The following is a 20359-nucleotide window of genomic DNA, read 5'->3' on the forward strand; positions in this document are numbered from 1 at the left end:
ATATCCTCTTTTGTTTTTGCAGAAACGTAGCTCCCCCTTTGCTGCAATTGTTGGAAGCCTCGCATGCATTTCCTCCACTTCAGGCACAAATACTTTTATTCACCTTGCGCCCAGACAAAACAATGAGGAGGTTCCCAGTGTCCCCATATTTTATCCCACTAACATTCGCATCCAGCACATCGTCCTTTACCACTTCCGCTAGCTGCAATGAGAACCCATCTCCGAAAACATCTTCACCCTTCCCCCTACAACCCCTTAGTTTGCTCATCGCTGCTCATCTATAACCCAATGGTACATATGAGCATTGAGTTTTCTGTTTTCAGGTAACACAATTTCACTGTGCACCTTTCCCAACCCCATCAGTCCTCCTCCTCCTTCCTTTGTTCGCCTTTTCTATTCCGTGTCTGTCCCACACCAGTCTCCATCTGCCTCACCTGGATTCCACAAGCTATATCACCCACCAGCTCCTGTCCCAGCCCTGCCGGCCTTCTATATACAGACTATCCTCCTCCTTTTACTCCACCCTCACTCCCAGTGCTGATACAGAGTGTTCAACCGAAAATACCCTTCTGCCTCCAGAAAACGCTGCTTGACCCAATGAGTTTCTTTCTGCTGTTTATTTTTAGTGTCTCGCCTGACTTGAAATAACAGAAAGGTTACAGCAAGAAAAGGGCCAATCAGACCTTACTAGATCTAGGAAAGAGACATAGAAACATACAGCATGTGAACGAGCTCATCAGCTCAACTGGCCTATACCAATTAAGCTGTTTGTTGTAGCTATTCCCTTTTTGCCTGTGGTTAGCCCCATTTCTTTCTTAAAGTTCAAGTTTAATTGTCATTCAGCCATACATGTGTACAGCTAATACTAAACAGCATTCGTCCAGGGCCAAGGTGCAAAACACAGTACATACAGTCATGCACAGCATACAGCATATAGCACATGCAGTGAAATAATATTAGCCTATGGCCTGGAGATTGATGATACATGGGATGTTGTCCTAAAGCCAAGTTTCTGCAGGGACAAGCACACAGCAGTTTCTCATTTTGCATTGGTGTAGCTGCAGATGAATGCAGTCCGTTTGTCTCCCACTGAACTCACAAAAGAGAAGCACTAATGGGACAGCCAGGCCCCCAGATCAGCAAGGACTCCAGCTGTACCTCTGCCCTCACACACACTGCCTCCTCCCCTGGGTGGCTGCAGCAGGTGAAGTGCCACGGCATGAGGGCCTGCTCCACACAATAACCATGGTCACGCAGTTCCCAATCATCAGTAATGCCCGTGAACCAATAAACCAGACTTCTCCATTGCCAACATCCAACACAGGGTCTTGCAGTCACAAGAAAAACATCCAGGACAATCACTTGCACCGTTTGTTGGACCATGCACTGCCTCCAATGCCTTCCCTGGGTGGCTGTCGCAGGTGATGAAATGGTACTAAACAAACCTATGCTATAAAGCTCCATCACTATCCTGTAACTTGCTAATGAGGTAGAGCTGCGGTACTTGGTGTTCTCATACCATATACATATCACCATCTGTGTAATTAAAAAGTTGCTCCTCCAGTTCCAATTTGATCAATGACCTTCCTTTCATAAGGTTAGAAATTGAAGTATTTGCTGATGACTGCACAACATTCAATTCCATCTACAGCTCTTCAGCAAATGAAGCAGCCCATTCCTGCATGCAGCGAGATATAGACAGCATTCAGGCAAGGGCTGATAAATAACACTTATGCCACAAGCGTGCAAGGCAACCCTCCTGATGAAGGGTTTCGGCCCGAAACGTCGTCACTACCTCCTCCCATAGATGCTGTCTGGCCTGCTAAGTTCTGCCAGCATTTTGTGTTTTTATTTAGGCAACAATCATCTCCAACAAGAGAAGATCTTATCACCTTGCCAATCAATGGCATCACCAACACTGAGACCCCATCATTAATGACCCAGGGTTTGTCATTGACCAGAAACTCAACTGGAGCATCCCTGTAAATACAGAGGCTAGGTGTCCTCTGTTGCGTATCACTTCATGTCCTAAGCCATTTCCACTATCTTATATTACACAAATCAGGACTGTGGAAAAACTTCCCACTTGTCTTGATGAATGCAGCACTAGCAACTCTCGTGAAGCTCAGCATCTCCCACGATAAAGCAGGTCTTTCGACTGACACCCTAAATATTCCATTTTCATATGATGGTTGTAGTGTGCCTCATTTACAAAAGGGACTATACTTGCTAGTACTCCAGTAGCGTGTCTGAAACACGTGATGACTCCATTTATGTAGGACAAGGGCAACAAGTACTTGGGATTGCCATCACCCACAGGTTCCTCTTTAAGTTTAACTATCCTGGCCTGAAACTACACTGATGGTCATTCATTGTCCCCGGGTGTAAGTCTTAGCACTCTGTATCCAGAAGCACCTTCACCAGAAAGGCTGCAGTGTTTCATTGTGCTCCCACCACCTTCTCAAAGGCAATGAGGGATGAAAAAACTGCCAGTGAGGCAGTTATTCTACAGCTTGCTAATAACAGGAAGCACTCTGTTGTTAATACCATATTCACCTGCACTACCTCCTTTGAGTATCTATGAACATATAGTAACAAAGACCCTTGGTATCTCCACATCTTTCAGTAATCCAAAACGTATTGCCTCACATTACTGATTTCCACTTTTCTCCCCAACTGACCAAACTTTGTCTTGCCCCTGTCAAAAGCTTTCCTTCCAACTGTCACTCACCTATAATTGCCAAATTGTATTACAAGAAAAGAAAAGGGCCAAGAACAGGACACTCTGGAGCCCCAGTAATAATATCCTTTCAGTAACAAAAGCACCCATCAAGCATTACTCTTTGTTTCCTGTCACTGAACTAATTTTAAATTGAATTTGTCACTCTTGCTCAAATCTCATGGGCTTTTACACTTTTGAGCAGTTTGCAGCTTGTGACCTTGTCAAAGGCTTTGCTAAAAGTCTATATCAAATGCACAGTTGACTACTTTTGCTACCTCATAAAAAAAAATGCAATTAAGTTAACCAAACATGACGTTATTTAACAAATCCTGACCAAATTGTGCTTTACTAAATGATGGTTTCTGGTATTTCTTTGAATGGATTCCAATACTGTGTCCCCCCCCACTGAAGTTAAACTGGTGGACCTTTAATTACTCAATTATCCCTTGCTCTCATTTTAAACAATATGTTAGCAACTCTCCAGGCCTCTGGCACCATTCCAGTAGCCAAAGGGGAATGAAATATCATGACTTTAGCCTCTATATTTATATTATTTGCCTCTATAACAGCCTGCAATTTAATTATTCAGGGCTCATAACTCATGCACAGGTAGTTCTGTTACACGGTAGCCTTCCATGGTGTGAATTGGTTATAATATGATTGATAGATAAGGGAACACTATTTGCCTTACATGGGCCACATTGGTTATAAGGTGATCACAGCTGATAAAACCTATTTAAATCTGTGTTTTGAAAATAACAACAATCTGTTCAGTTGTGACACAGCTTTCTATAATGTGAGGTTACTTACAGACATGTAACAATCACGTTACAGCAGCACTACCTGTACCATGAAAAATGTAAATCCCATGAATATCTCCTCTTTTACTATGTTTATACCAACCGATATTTCACACTGACTCTCCTCGCCAAAAATATTTGCATCAACCCCTCTTCTGATTGGGTGGTCAAAGTATTCATTAAGATCCTTAGCTGTTACAGGAGAGCCCAACTTTAAATACATGGATGGAAATTACAATGGACATTTACAAAATGGAGAAGATAACAGCATCTGTTAATCATAAGCTGGAACAATTTGATTCATACTGGGAAAAATGGTTTAACTACATAATGCCTCATAGGCCTGATTTTATTCTCACATATCAATGAATCTGTTGTAAAAAAAAATCACTCCCTACTTGTACATAGTTCTTTCCTTTTGCTTTTTTCTTTCCACTCTTTTCTATAAGTGTATACCTCAGATAAATACTTTGTGGAGATTTGTGATATATATGACTATATGATATATATGTACAATGTCTGAAATACATCTTAAGGAGATGTTTGTTTGATGATGAACTTCAATAAAAAAAATAAATTACCAAAAAAAAACAAAAAAAAAGAACCTTAGCTGTTACCTCCACTCTGCTTGCTGGAGTCTGAAACACATAGAGATATGCAAATAATTCAGCTAATCAAGCAACAATCTGTGGAAAGTTATCATTTTGGGTCAAGGATCCTTCCTCGGAACTGTGGGAAGAATGAAGGGTGATCATTTCTCAGAAGATCTGGGGGGGGGGGGGGTTGGTGAGAGAGGAATCAAGCAAAAGAATCTGGGATAAACATCTTTGAAAGTACAGGTAGCTGTGGCAGATCATGGGATGTGGAGCACAAGTACTGAGCATTAAGAAGTAATTTTATAGAAATGAAATGAAAAAGGAATGTAAGCATTATAATCGGAAAATTTGAGAGTCACTTTCTGAAGGTTGAAAATTCAGTGTTCATTTCAGATGGTTACAAAGCAACTAGATGAGAGACAAGATATTCTTCGAGTTTATGTGGCTAAAGACCAACGTGTCACAACACATGGAGACTCCAAAGGTTGCCAATACTAGAATCTGGAGCAAACAAACAAATAGCTGAAGGAACAAACAGCTGGATCACTGAGCACCTTTGGAGGAACTAGTTTATTATTGTCACATGTACCGAGATAAAGGGAAAGCTTGTCTTGCATACTGTTGGTACAGATCAGATCATTACACAATGCATTGAGGTAGAACAATGTAAAACAATAATATCACAGAATAACATGTAACAGCTAGGGGAAAGGTTCAGTGCAAGTTAAAAAAATAAAAAGTGCCAGATCATTACAAGATAGATTGTAAGATTACGAGTCCATCTTATCATACCAAGGAACCATTTAATAGTCTTATAATAGTGAGATAGAATTTGTCTTTGAACCTAGTAAAACATGCCTTTGGGTTTTGCCTGATGGAAAAGGGGAGAAGGGAGAACGTCTGGGGTGGGTGGTTCTTAGTAATATATTATTATACTGGTTGATTTACTGAGGCAGAGAGAATTAGAGTTCATGGAGGTGAGGGTGGTTCCCAGGTTACCCTAAGCTGTGTTTATGACTCTTAGCAGTTTCTGGTGCAAAACAGTTGCTATACCAGTTATGATACTTTCAGATTGGTTGCTTTCTATGGTGCCTCAATAAAAATTGGTAAGGGTTGATGGGGCCCATTTAGCCTCCTGAGGAAATAGAGCTTGGCCATGGCATCTACACGGTAGGATAGGTCAGGCGATTGGTGATGTTCACTCCCAGGACCTTGAAGCTTTCAACACCCTCGAGCTCAACACTGTCGATGTATAGAGGAGCATGTGCACTGCTCTCTTCCTGAAATCCACGATGAGCTCCTTTGCTTTGATGACACTGAGAGAGGGTAGAATAGGTGTGGGTTTGACTAAAGTGGTCCAGCAACAGGAAGCTCAAAATTTCTCTTATGGACTGAATGCAGATGGCCGGCAAAGTGATTATATGTAAGAATTTGCAAATGGTTCCCTAATTTCCTTCCTTGGCTCTTAATTCTTTGCTTTGTCTCTGGCTTGAAACATACTTACAGTATAAGACACGTTTGGATCTTCTATGATTTTTTTTGACAGTATTTTTTCATACCCCTTTATTCCTTGCCAATTTCTCTGTTTAATTTCACTCTTGGATGACAGTGTAGAGGTTAGCACGATGCTTTACAGTACCACGGACCCCGGTTCAATTCACACTGCTGACAGTAAGGAATACATACCTTCTCTCCATGATCACTTGGGTTTTCTCCCACAGTCCAAAGGCGTACTGGTTGTAGGATAATCGTCATTGTAAATTGTCCTGCGAATAGGCTACGATTAAATTGGGGAATTGCTAGGCAGTGTGGCTCATTGCGCTAAATGGCCTTTTCCAAGCTGTATCTCAATAAATACATTTATAAATTCTGCACCTTTCTAGCCATTTGAAATATTAAAGTGTCTCATACAGCCCTTTCATTACTTCCTTTTTTATTTTTGCTCTTTGTGTCTTGTCATCTCTTTCAATGTGGAAAACTTTACAAAACACCAAGTATCAGCAACATAAAGCAAAATGGTGTACTGAATTTCTCCAACTTTGCTCATTTTGTATGCCCTCAATTCAGTTTTATTTTTGTTTGTAGAATAAAATCAGGGCGCTTAATGTGTCAGAGTTAAACTGCATATCGTGGAAACAAGCCCTTCAGCCCAATAAGTCTGTGCTAACCATCATGTACCTTGATATGCCCAGTCATTATCCCTGAAGAAGATGACAGAGTTTGGCATTGAAACGTCGGTGATAATCGACTAATTGACTCCTGTACCTGGCTGGAAGCCCAAGAAGAGTTTATTCATCTGTGTGGATTGGAAATAACATCTCAGCCTCATTGACAATCAACACAGGCACACCACAGGGATGTGTGCTTAGCCCACTGCTCTACTCTCTCTCCACCAATGATTGTGTGTCTAGGTATAGCTCAAGTGCTATCTATAAATTTGCTGATAATACAACTATTGTTGGCAGATGGCAGAATCTCAGATTAGGAGCAAGATATACTGGCCAGTTGAGTGTTGTGTAGCAAAAACCTTGCACTCAACATTAGCGAGACGAAAGAGCTGATTGTGGACTTCCAGAAGGATAAGACAAGAGAACACAAACCAATCCTCAGAGGGATCAGAAGTGGATAGGGTGAACAATTTCAAATTCCTGGATGTCAGTACCTCTGAGGATCTAACCTGGTCACAACATACTGATGCAGCTATAAAGAAGGCAAGACAGCGGCTATATTTCATTGAGTTTGAGGAGATTTGGCTTGTCACCTAAAGCACTCAAAAGTTTCTATATTCCAACTGTCTGCATCACCATCCGGTATATGGGGGGGGGAGGGGGGGATCAGGAGCAACTGCACAAGATCGAAGTAAGTTGCAGAATGTTGTAGAATAACTCAGCTCCATCATGGGTTACTAGCCTCTGTAGTATCCCAGACATCTTCAAGAAACAGTACCTCAGGAGGGCGTCACCCATTTCATTTTAAAAATCTTTTTATTAATTATTATTGAAGATTAACAAAAAAAGATTAAGTCAATGTCATTATATACAATAAGGAATTAAATTAACAAATAACTGATTAACAAAGCTAAGAAATATATCAATAATAATAAGAGAAAATAAAGTGTTATGAATATTTTTTTGAAAGAAAAAGAAGGGGAAAAAAAGAACCCCTATTAACTGAAAAAAAAAAATTTAAAAACCCATTGGGAGCACAACCCCGGAGCTATACATCATACAAGCTTCTATAGAAAAAAAATTAATCTGCCAACTCGAATCCATTTAAGAAATAATTGGAAGTAAACCATATTAATTAACTCAAATGAAATGATAGTAGCGGGCAAATGAACCCCACCTTTTCTCAAAATCAAATTGAGGACTGAAAGTTTGACTTCTGATTTTCTCCAAACTAAGGCATAACGTCACCTGAGAAAACTATTGTATCAAAGTAGGAGCAGAAGCATCTTTCCATTTCAACAAAATAGCCCTTCTGGCCAATAATGTAACAAATGCAATTACCGGTACATGTTGGTCTGATGGAGAAATACCATGAATATATTGAGGGACTATACCAAATAAAACTGTCAATTTATTAGGTTGTAAATTAATTTTTAAAACTTTAGAAATTGTAGAGAAAATAGACTTCCAAAAATGTTTCAGTACAGAACACGACCAAAACATATGTGTCAATGTAGCTGTCTCAGTTTTACTCTGTCACACTGACTATCAACATTAGAAAGCATTTTAGACAGTCTCTCCTTTGTCAAATAGTAACGATGTACAATTTTAAGTTGAATTAGAGAGTGATTGGCACAGATTGAAAAAGAGTTAACCAACTTCAAAATCCGCAACCAATCTTCTGTTATCAGGGTCATGTTAAGCTCTCTCTCTCAATCTTGCTTAATCTTAAGTGAAGGGTAATTGTGCTGTTGTAACAATAAATTATAACTTTTCCCAATAAAACGCTTCACTAAAGGATTCATTTTTAAAATAATATCTAACAGGTCAGAATCTTGTATATATGGAAAATTACTTAAGTATTTTTGTAAGAAGTGTCAGACCTGAAGATATTGCAGGAAATGTGAATATGTGAGAGAGAGTATTTAGTTACTAATTTCTCAAAAGACATCAATCAGCCATCCTGGAACAGATCCACGAAGGAATAGACCCCCTTATTCCTCCAAAAAAGAAAGGTAGGATCATTTAATGAAGGTTTAAATAAATAATTTTGATAAATTAAACTTAAAATGTTTAAATTTTTTAAGATTAAAAAAGTTATGAAACTGGAATCAAATTCGTAATGACTACTTAATCACAAGCATCATCCATCATTTCGAACCTCCCCACCCAGAGCATGCCTTCTTCTCATTTTTACCATCAGGAAGGAAGTTTAGAAGCCTAAAGGCACACACTTAATGATTCAGGAACAGCTTCTTCCCCTCTGTCATCCATTTTCTAAATGGACATTGAACTCATAGAAACATAGAAAATAGGTGCAGGAGTAGGCCATTCGGCCCTTTGAGCCTGCACTGCCATTCAGTATGATCATGGCTGATCATCCAACTCAGAACCCTGTACCTGCTTTCTCTCCATACCCCTGATCCCTTTAGCCACAAGGGCCATATCTAACTTCCTCTTAAATATAGCCAATGAACCAGCCTCAACTGTTTCCTGTGGCAGAGAATTCCACAGATTCACCACTCTCTGTGTGAAGTTGTTTTTCCTCATCTCAGTCCTAAAAGGCTTCCCCTTTATCCTTAAACTGTGACCCCCTCGTTCTGGACTTCCCCAACATAGGAAACAATCTTCCTGCATCTAGCCTGTCTAATCCCTTTAGAATTTTATATGTTTCAATAAGATCTCCCCTCAATCTTCTAAATTCCAGTGAGTATAAGCCCAGTCGATCCAGTCTTTCTTCATATGAAAGTCCTGCCATCCCAGGAATCAATCTGGTGATTGATTCTCTGTACTCCCTCTATGGCAAGAATGTCTTTCCTCAGATTAGGGGACCAAAACTGCACACAATATTCTAGGTGCGGTCTCACCAAGGCCTTGTACAACTGCAGTAGAACCTCCCTGCTCCTGTACTCAAATCCTTTTGCTATGAATGCCAACATACCATTTGCCTTTTTCACCGCCTGCTGTACCTGCATGCCCACCTTCAATGACTGGTGTACAATGACACCCAGGTCTCATTGCAACTCCCCTTTTCCTAATCGGCCACCGTTCAGATAATAATCTGTTTTCCTGTTCTTGCAACCAAAGTGGATAACCTCACATTTATCCACATTAAATTGCATCTGCCATGAATTTGCCCACTCACCTAACCTATCCAAGTCACCCTGCATCCTCTTAGCATCCTCCTCACAGCTAACACCGCCGCCCAGCTTCGTGTCCTCCGCAAACTTGGAGATGCTGCATTTAATTCCCTCGTCTAAATCATTAATATATATTGTAAACAACTGGGGTCCCAGCACTGAGCCTTGCGGTACCCCACTAGTCACTGCCTGCCATTCTGAAAAGGTCCCGTTTACTCCCACTCTTTGCTTCCTGTCTGCCAACCAATTCTCTATCCACATCAATACCATACCCCCAATACTGTGTGCTTTAAGTTTGCACACTAATCTCCTGTGTGGGACCTTGTCAACAGCCTTTTGAAAATCTAAATATACCACATCCACTGGCTCTCCCCTATCCACTCTACTAGTTACATCTTCAAAAAATTCTATAAGATTCGTCAGACATGATTTTCCTTTCACAAATCCATGCTGACTTTGTCCGATGATTTCACCTCTTTCCAAATGTGGGGTTATCACATCTTTGATAACCGACTCTAGCATTTTCCCCACCACCAATGTCAGACTAACCGGTCTATAATTCCCCGGTTTCTCTCTCCCTCCTTTTTTAAAAAATGGAGTTACATTAGCCACCCTCCAATCCTCAGGAACTAATCCAGAATCTAAGGAGTTTTGAAAAATTATCACTAATGCATCCACTATTTCTTGAGCTACTTCCTTAAGCACTCTGGGATGCAGACCATCTGGCCCTGGGGATTTATCTGCCTTTAATCCCTTCAATTTACCTAACACCACTTCCCTACTAACATGTATTTCCCTCAGTTCCTCCATCTCACTAGAACCTGTTTCTGATTCTGATTCTTTGGAATATGGGAGGAAACCAAACTACCTGCAGGTCAACCATGCATCACAGTAAGAAAAATCAGGTCACTCTAGCTTTAGAGCAACAGCTCCAGTTATTAATGGGTATTCCCTAAAATAAATTTGTATACAGAGTAGTTCCCCTTTCTGCTGAATCATTCATGCCATTAGTTAGTGAATCACTAGAAGCAAGTATTTGCATAATATTATAACCCACTCATTCTACCAGACCTCTGGTGGATGTTCATAGGTAAAAGAATTCCAAAATAATTTACATAATTTATATTCTTTTGGTTCTCACCCAACCTTTTATACTTGTGTAATTATAGCATGGTGACAGGCCCTTCTGGCCCAACGAGTCTTTGCTACCCAGTTACACCCATCTGACTTATTAGCCTACTGACTCCTACGTCTTTGGAATTTGGGAGGTAAGCAGTGTATCCAGAGGAGATCCACGTGACCAAGGGGAGAACGTACGAACTCATTGCAGGCAGCAACGGGAATTGAACCCTCTTCACTGGTGCACTAAAAGTATTACAATGACTGCTACGCTTCTGAGCCACCCCAGCCTTGGTCTGATATCCTTCCTAATGTGCATCTGTGCTTCGAGTTGAACAGCTGATTTTGCTCAGAAAAGACCTTTAATTTTCTGTAATTGAATACGCAATATAATCCAATTCATAAATTAAACTTGTCCCTCTCCTGTCAATGGATGGGCTGTTGTGATGAGGAGAGTTATGAATTCCTGAAATTTAAACCTTAGAGGAGTGGGGATGTGGAGTCTTTAAACTTATTCATACTATGATTTTTGGGCTCTAGGGGAATTGACGTTTATGAGAACAATTCAGCACAGATCAAAATGCTGATCAACTACTGACTTACTAAGTAGCATATTGGAATCATTGGATCTTACAGTCTGCTCCTGTGGATGACTTTCACCTTTAAATCTGTTCTTCTGGAGTATAATTCTAAGTAACGTATAGAGAGTTTGCAAATTTGTTCCTAGTCACTGTTTTCAACCCATTGCATCTGAGATCAGTGTCTCAACTGCTATTTGACTTCTTTTATCTTTCATTGTGGAAAATTGAGTCTCAGCCATTGCCTCATTCTGGTCACCATCCTGGCTTTGCTTGGAAATGCTTATGCATAGGAATTGGGCAGGGGCAGAATTCCAATGTGATTAATTAATGTGTTTAATTATCGATAATTGTACTGATAATAGAGATTATAGATAATAAATCTGTCAATGAGTAAACACACTACCTCATTTTAAATTTAATATCTGAAGAGAGAAAATTGGGAACAGGAAGACAAGTCTGAATCCCAGACAACATAGAAGGAAAGTTCTAAGCTTTGAATATGATGTTGATAAAATTTAAATCTAAGCCGTTAGGTGGACAATAGGCAGTTTACCCTGGACTCTCCTTTATACCCTGTTCAATTTGCTGTTTGTATATTACTCTCTGTAACTACAGTTTTGCATATTTTCTGATTTGTCTCAGATTGTACCAAAATAGGTATTTTCACAATTTTAGTACTTCGATACTGATGAGTATAGTCAGCAGTTTATAATTTAGCAGTCAAGAACACTGCAACTTGAAACACAAAGAGCTGCTGCCTCACAAATCCAACAACCCAGGCATGACCCTAACCTCTGTTACTGGCTGTCTGGAGTTTACACCTCTCTTGAATTTGAGGGTTTGCCCCAGATGTTCCAATTTCCTCCCACAACATCAGTGACACTGGTTGGTAGTTTAATTGGCTGCTCTAAGTTCTTCTTATGCAAGTCAGTAGTAGGAGGATTAGGAGGGAGTTAATGAGCATGTGAGAGAGAATAGGTTACAGAGAGTTAAGTGGAGGAATGCAACTTAGAGGATCATTCAAAATGCTAACATACATTCAGTAGGCAATATGGCTTGCTATTTTGTAAGGAAGAATGAGCCTAAGTAGATGTTCTGAGCTTCCCTTCCTATTCCACTCCGCTGAACAAAATGATAATTTTATGCCACATTTCCTAGAATTTGTCACCAAATATCTGCCCCACTAACTTTAATCATTTCTAATGTTAAAGAAAAGCAATTCCATTATGGCACAGGAGAAGCATTCATACATCTAAACAGCAGCCTATCCGTGAACATATCAGTTTTTTTGCAAGTACACAAGTAATTCATTGCCTACATCCTTAATGAATGTGAGGGAGGATGTGGTCAGTCGTGAGTGTAAGTTATGCGCTAGTTTTCAACTCTGAGTTTTCCAGTCTCTTAAACCGCAACAAATGATTTTGCAGATAGCAAAATATTTCATTTAAATTGTAAAAAAAATTACAAAACAATTGTCTTTTGACTATATTTATAAATATTGAAAAAATAGTGTTTTCTGTATGCTAATTAAAGAACATGTCCTGTTTTAAAATAGATGTAATTTATTAAGTATTCAGTTAATAATTTGAGCCATATTTTGGTACATTATCATTTATATTGAGCTTTTTTTTAAAAAATTGGAAAATCTAAAGGAACTCAAGTTTAAAAAAATCATATCCAAATTGGCATCAAATTAAAATAATATGCTTTAACTGCATGAAAAAGTTTTGAACTTTTATTTGTAATTTTAGAATAGATTGTTCCAAATGAACAATAAATTGCCAAATTGTACTGAAAAAGCTGCAGAATAATTCAATAGTTACTCAAGCACCATAATTATTCAAGAGAGTTTGAATTATTTCTGTACATGGATTTTGGGCCAAACTAATAATGAATGACTGAACCTGTAATGAAATTATATCAAGGAGTGTTTTGGCCCAGAAGCTTTAGTAAAGCTGTGAGTTTAATTTTTAAAACAATTTCTCACTTGAACCTGCATGCCCCAGTCAAGATGAATTGTAGGGTTTGGAGAGAGTCTAACTCGTGAATAGAAATTCAAATGAAATATATATTAGCATATGAATGTTGAATCAGGTTAAGTTCTTGTGTTGACTGTTTTATAAGTGCCTTTCTATAAAATTGTTGCAAAGACAATTCATATTTTTGAGCGCTAAGAAGCTATGTGACTTTGACAAAGGTAAAAATTATTCCTTGTCCTTGCAACCCATCCATAGTTTTTGACACAGTTAAATAAATGATCCTCTTCAAACATCTCTCTTCTGCCATCCAGCTGGATGGATTGCACTTATCAAGTTCCATTTTTATCCATCTGGTCAGAAATGGAGAGCCAACTGCAAAGGCTTGTCTTCCATCACATTCTCCTTCAATGTTACCAATGTGTTCTTCAAAGATTTATTCTTATCTTCCTCCCATTGCTCATTTATGTACTTCCTCTTGCAAACTTCAATCAAAACTGCAGAGAAATTTGCCATTATACACAGTCCTTTCTCACCTCTGCCTGCCTTGACTGTTTTCTAAATTGTCCAACAATGGTCAGAATTGACCAACATCCAAACCTGGGTCTCCAGGAATTCCCCCTAACCAGAGGTTGAAATCTTTTGGTCTTTAGTCCTTGTCACAAGATTAATTTTCTGTCCATTGAAACTATTGCCTGTCTACTGCCTTAAAATGATTCAGACATTCCTCAACCTTGTCATCATGTTTGAAATCCTGAGGACCTCTTCCATCACTTTCTGGTCTTAGAACCCTTTGATAAATTGATTCTAAATTTGTCTGTGCCAGCTAATATTTAATCTTTAACATATTCAATGTTACATTTAAAACTTAGTGGCTTGGAGTAAAATCCGAAGGAGAATACGGTCCAGCATCTTTGGAGCACTGTAGTGCATTGGAAAGGATTATGGACATCTTTGATGATCCTTTTTGTGTCAAATCAGGAACTATATCAGCTACCTCTTTCCGCCAGCTGCAGCGAGCCATCTGTCACTTGATTTCTCAGCAGAGACCAACCAATTAGAGAGGGTGGGGTTTGAGATGTTAGTCTTGGTCAGCTAACCAGAAAGAAAAGTTCATTACATTGAACAAGCTTCCTCCACATTGCTGACTGCAATTCATTTGGGTGTGCTTAACATTATTTTTAATCTAAAAAATTAAAGTAAAACTATGGGTTTTTTTGTATGTGACAGAATGAGACTGTATTATACTGGAATAGTTAATCCTACCAATTTCATCTTTCCTCTGTTTCATCTGACCAGTGAAGGCGTGAAATTATTTTCATCATGGGTTTGTCTTGTTAAGATGGGTGTAAATAAAAATAAATGCCCAGATCGTTCTTTTACTTGTGTCTCAGCCTAATAAGTAATTAAATCCCCTTCTATCTCCTACAGGAAGCTTATTAGATTTCTTGAAGAGTGATGAAGGGAACAGATTACAGTTACCCAAACTGATTGATTTTTCAGCTCAAGTAAGTGATCATGGTACTTTACAACACCTTTTATGAAGATCAAGAGCAAAATGGCAAGGCATTTGAAAATGAATATCTGAGCTTTCTTTTTTATTAAAGGAAACTAGTACACCATGTGCATTTTATTGGTTGAGAGACCAGCATGCAACTGTAACTGTCACAATAATTTGTGCATATTTCCATTAGGATGCATTTCACTTAAAATTGCCAAAAATAATTAATGAACTGCTTATGTTAATCTTTAATGTATTGTCTTAAAATTACCCATTATATACTGAAGATAAGAGTTCTTCAATGACCAGCCATGCATTTAAAACAATGTATTTTTATCTTTAAATGCTATTTGATCATATATTTATTTTAGAAAAGCACAAAGGTTTTTATCAATATTCTACCTACCAAGCAATGAGATTCTTGGGCATTTAAGGTCTACATAAAGCATCTAAACCTGGAAAATGGATGTATTAGCACCTGATTTTTATACATATATTTCATATAAAACCTGAAGTAGATCAAGTTAGCAACTATTTCTAGATAATTGATTTGTCCATAAACTAGTTTTCTTAATTAATGAACTTCTTCTAATATTGCTCCAGCAACAACCTTACTTGATAATCTTGCAAATACTTCTAATTTTCTTACATTATTAATAACCTACAATAAAAAATCTTCAGTTATAAATTTATGAAAATGATGCTGTATATATTTAACAGGTCAGGAAGCATAAGTGGAAAGAGAAGCAATTAATATTTCAGGTCCAAGACGCTTTGGTAGAACTGAGTTGTAAAGAGTCATGAATCTGTCTTAGATTCTGTGCCAGTTCAACTCCTGATTCTACAGAAAACCCTGTTTAAAATGCTGGGTGTAAGACATACAAAATGCTGGAGGAACTCAACTGGTCAGGCAGCATCTACAAAGGGGAATAAACAATCAACATTTCTGGACAAGACCCTTCATCAGACAAGTTCCTTGCCACAGCTGCTGCCTGAGCTGAGTTCCTCTAACATTTTGTGTGTGTTGTTCTGGATTTCCAGCATCTGTAGAATCTCTTCTGTTTAAAATGTTGAGCACACTCTTTGTAGAACTAACTAATTTCTGTGTACTTATTAACATTCCTCAATATTGGAGATCTAGTACAAGGGAGGTCTTAAATTTCCTCATTATTTTAGATATTAGCTCATCATAAAGTTGACTTTCACTTTGCATATTGCTGTCAGTCTTAATTCTAAACTAATTTAGAAACTTCCTTAAAATTAATTGTTCTTCCCTGTTCAACAAACAGTGGATAATTATTGATGTTGCTAACTAACAGCAGAATCAATGGTTTGACTTTGTGCACTATCTGAACTACACTGGAACTTCAGAACACTTAAATTCTGTTCTTTTCATTTCCACATCCATACAGACAGCACAGTCATATCAGCCTCTCACTCACTGCTTGTTGAATGCTGTACAATAGTATCTGTAATAAAACAGCTGAAGAGAGGAAATTTCAAACAAATTTGAAAATGAGGAAATATTGGCTGTAAATATGTATTAAAATGGCCTCATACCAACAGTACACTTTAATGTGCTGAAGTGTTCAGTGAAAGTGAAGAAGATAGAAAAAAGTTAACTGAATTAGACATGATAGGAGAATTGGGAGTTGAAAACCTGATCAAGAAGGGCTTTAAGAAGATCTTAAAGTAAGAAAAAGGAATTGGAAGAGCAAAAGAATTCAATGGGGGGGAATTAGAGAATACAGAGCAAATTAGGTGAACGAAGAATACAAACGGGGAAGAATCCATCAGTAATGGAGGAGACCATTTGAAATGTAAGATTAAGGTTTCAATTCAGTATGGTTAGGTTAAGGAAGCTATTTTATATCAGTTCAGTGAAATATGATTGTCGATTTAAGCTGGGATTTTGGATGTCATGATGTAAGGCAGAGGACTGATGACTATTAACTACGGAGAAGCCAGCTGACAGGTGAAAATTTGCTTGGTTCTGGAGAAGAGGCTGAAGTGGAAGTTGAAAAGCAAGAAGAAGCAGATGCTGAAAATATAAGGTAGAAAGAATTGGAAAAAATACTTAGAATCTTGTCAAGTAAGGCAGCTTATAATGGGAGAGTTTGCATTTCAGAACTGGGAAAAAAAGGAACTGTGTTAATGGTTTAACGAGGGGGTATTATGCTGAAAACAAAGGAAATATATGTGATTAGATGGAGACCAAGATTGTTTAGTAGCATAAATACTGTTGGTGCCATGTAAGATGGTGTTTGTTAATCAGAGCTGATCTCTCTGGAAGAGTGTAAATGAAAGAGACTTATGGGGGTGCTGGAGCAAAAAAGATAGAAAAGAGGATATAAAACTAAGGGTTGAGGTTAAAGAAAATCTCAGATAAAAGATATTCGTTGCTGATTCATGAGAAGTACACCATGCCTGGAAAAGAGATAATATATTGTGCCATCGAAGCACATTATTGCTCTCTGATATTGAATTCAACAATTTCAGATATCCAGTCATTCCTATTTGTGTGAAAACTCAACAGTTCTCATGTAAGATCATCCACTTGTCATAACAATTCATTTTTCCTCTCTCCACTGACACCACCTGATTGAAGTATTTGTAGAATTTGTTGAAAACCACAAAAAAAAACTGCAGTTGCAGTCCATCTGAAATAAATGCTACAAGTGATTGGCAGGTCATTCGGCATATGGAGATAGAGAAACAGAGTTGATGAACAGGCTGAGGAGGCAGGTTGATGAACAGGCTCTTTTTCCATTCCCCATTCTGGCTTCCCCCATACCCCTTCTCTTCACCTCACCTGTCCATCGCCTCCCTTTGGTGTCCCTCCTCCTTCCCTTTCCCCCATGGTCCACTGTCCTCCCCTATCAGATTCCTCCTTCTTCAGTCTTTTGCCTCATCCACTTATTGCCTCCCAGCTTCTTGCATCATCCCCTCCCCCACCTACCAGCCTTCCCCCTCACTTGGTTCCACCTATCACCTGCAAGCTTATATTCCTTCCCTCCCCCCACCTTTTGTCTGGCTTCTTGCTCCTTCCTTTCCAATCCTAATAAAAGGCCTTGGACCAAAATGCTGCTTGACCTGTTTGATTCATCCAGCATTTTGCATGTGTCACTCTGAATTTTCGGCCTCTGCAGAATCTCTTGTGTTTATTAACTCAGTTTCTCTGTGTAAAGATACTGCTTGAATTTGTGTGGACCTCAAGCAGTTTCTGTTAGTGGGGGAAATGGCTGTCTTTGTGATGGATTGTATATGGTTTGAAGCTTGGCTCTAACTGGGACAGAATTCCCTTTATATCAGTATGATCCTATTAAAGGTCACAAGTATAAATCCCCACATTAGTTGGGTGGACTGTCCTGAGAGATGAGTTTAGCCCTATTCTCGCTTTTTCATTCATAAAACTATATTTGTATGGGTTGCAAAACCAATATCTAATATATCTTCAAGTTCTGCCAAATATATTAAACACAATCAGGTAAAAGACATGGTCAGATGTAATTTCATGAAGAGAGGAGTTTATTATTTGGCAGGAATGTGTAGATGGAAGCAGCAGCTGTTTAGCTTCACCAAAGAGATGTGAAAATTGTTTTGGCCTATTTTTAATCTGCTTGCATCACTGCCTGCAAACTTTAATGAAACTCCTAAATTGAAGACAAGTAAGTAGGCCATGTCACTCCGCAGAAAAATTTAGCAAAAATTGAAGTAAAGTAGGCTTCTAGAAGGACTCAACAAGTCAAGCAGCAATGGTAGAGGCAAAAGGCTAGTCAATGTTTGTCTCAACCTGAAATATCAACCATCCATTTGCCTCCACAGATGATATCTGACCCTCTGAGTTCTAACAGCACTGCTTTTTGCTCCTGATTCCAGTATTTGTAGTCTCTGTGTCAGCATAACGGAAAACTAGCCTTTGGTTTCTTATTGAATTTTGAGGTTTCCTGAAGAAAAGCCTTTTTTTAACCATTCTGAGCCTACATATATTTTCTGCCCTAAAAGGCTTGATCTAGTAACACCTCTGTCAGTACTTTTATTATATCCTTCAAATTCAAATTCCTTAAACTTCTAAGAATGTAGAAACACTGACACACCCTCTTCATGGTTGCATTTATGTGCTGGGCCCAGGATAGATCCTCTAAGATTTATTTTATTTATTTAGAGATAAAAAGCAGAATAGGCCCTTCCAGCCGCACTACCCAGCAACCCCTGACAACCTCTGATTTAACCCTAACCTAATCACAGGACATTTTACAATGAGCAATTAACCTACTAACTGTGGACTGAGAGGGGAAACTGGAGCACCCAGTGGAAACATGCATTCCACGGGGAGGATGTACAGAGACCCCTTACAAAGGACACTGGGATTGAACTCCAAGCTTCAACAGCCCAAGTTGCAATTACATCACACTAACTGATATGCTTCCATGGCAGCTCCATAAGGTGTTGTCACCCAAGAACCTGAGGCTGCTCGCTCTTAACAATGCTGACTCTTCACTGATGATTGGTGCAGGCTTGCCTGACTTCCCTTTCCTTAAGTCCACATTCAGTTCTCTGGTTATGCTGAAAGGGTGATTGTTAATGACACCACTCAACCAACTGACCAATTTAACACCTTGACACCATCCCTGATTCTAACAACATTGGCGAATTGGTAGATGGTATTGGACCTATACTTAGCCACACAGTTGATGTATAGAGAGAGTAGAGCAAGAAGCTAAGCACACAGCCCTGAGCTGTGTTGATAGACTTTAAGAAGGAGGTGAGGTTTCTGTGGTGAGTTACAGTATCTTGACTGCACTATGCATTCTAATTTTTACTGCTAAAGGCTTTTCTCTTTAATTTGAACAGGTCATTTCATAGTATGTATATGCAATACAAGGTGAATATCTAAGTAACACACTGCAAATGTCCTCACAACAACCTAACTTTGTTACTTGATGTGGTCTCATAATGTTAGTTTCCTTCAACACTGGACAACAAATTTTTTCAGAAGTGTTGCTTCCTCAGAATTGTTTTTTGTTTATGATAGACTGCTTGAAGATGAACACATATAATTTCAGACTACTTGTATCACGTAGGAATTTGGAGAAACAACAAATTACTTTTATTGAATATAATGTGTTTAATTGCATAATGGTGCTAATGCTTTGCAATAGTTCAACTAAGTTAAAAATATTTTGGTAATGATTTTCATTTGTACTCAGTGTCTGAGGCTTCTCGCTTAAGTGTCCAACAATAATTCGCCAGCATTGATGAATTCCAGTTGCCCTTGTATCTTTTCTCCCTGACTGCAATGTCCTGGTGAAACCTTACACCATGCTCGTCACTAACAACACCAGGATTTGCAGGGAAGAAGTCTAAATGGGAATGCAGAAAATGAATCTTTAGTGACATGTTGCATTTCATGGTTTTATATACTTGAAGCATGCTTTCAACCAGCTGCATGTAGTTTGGTGCTCTGTAGAAAAATTTCAACTTCCTTGAATGCCTTCCATGTGATTTTCTCTGGTCCCACTAGAAATTCTTCAAATTGCCTGTCATGACCTGTATGATTTGTGGACCAACAAAAATGCTTTCCTTGATCTTGGCATCAGTTATTCTGGGAAGCATCTGTCTCAAATATCAAAATCCTTCATAGAAATTTTTCTGCCTGTTGATAGCAAATTCCATCCTCACAGTCCTGAACCAAATAACTATTACTAAAACCTGTCCTGCCATCCAGCAGCCGCACCGCCTAAGCATGCCCAAGC

General features: G+C 38.8%; 1 protein-coding gene across 1 annotated transcript in view; it reads left to right on the forward strand.

The window, feature by feature from the left end:
- Positions 1-20359, forward strand: part of LOC140736101 (tyrosine-protein kinase HCK-like) — a 153710-nt gene that overhangs the window by 97762 nt on the left and 35589 nt on the right. Inside the window, exon 10 of the mRNA XM_073061864.1 lies at positions 14534-14610. Within this exon, the coding sequence (XP_072917965.1) occupies positions 14534-14610 (77 nt within the window). The remainder of the gene's footprint in view (positions 1-14533; positions 14611-20359) is intronic.

Source organism: Hemitrygon akajei, chromosome 11 (genome assembly GCF_048418815.1).
Source record: "Hemitrygon akajei chromosome 11, sHemAka1.3, whole genome shotgun sequence".
Taxonomy (NCBI): domain Eukaryota; kingdom Metazoa; phylum Chordata; class Chondrichthyes; order Myliobatiformes; family Dasyatidae; genus Hemitrygon; species Hemitrygon akajei.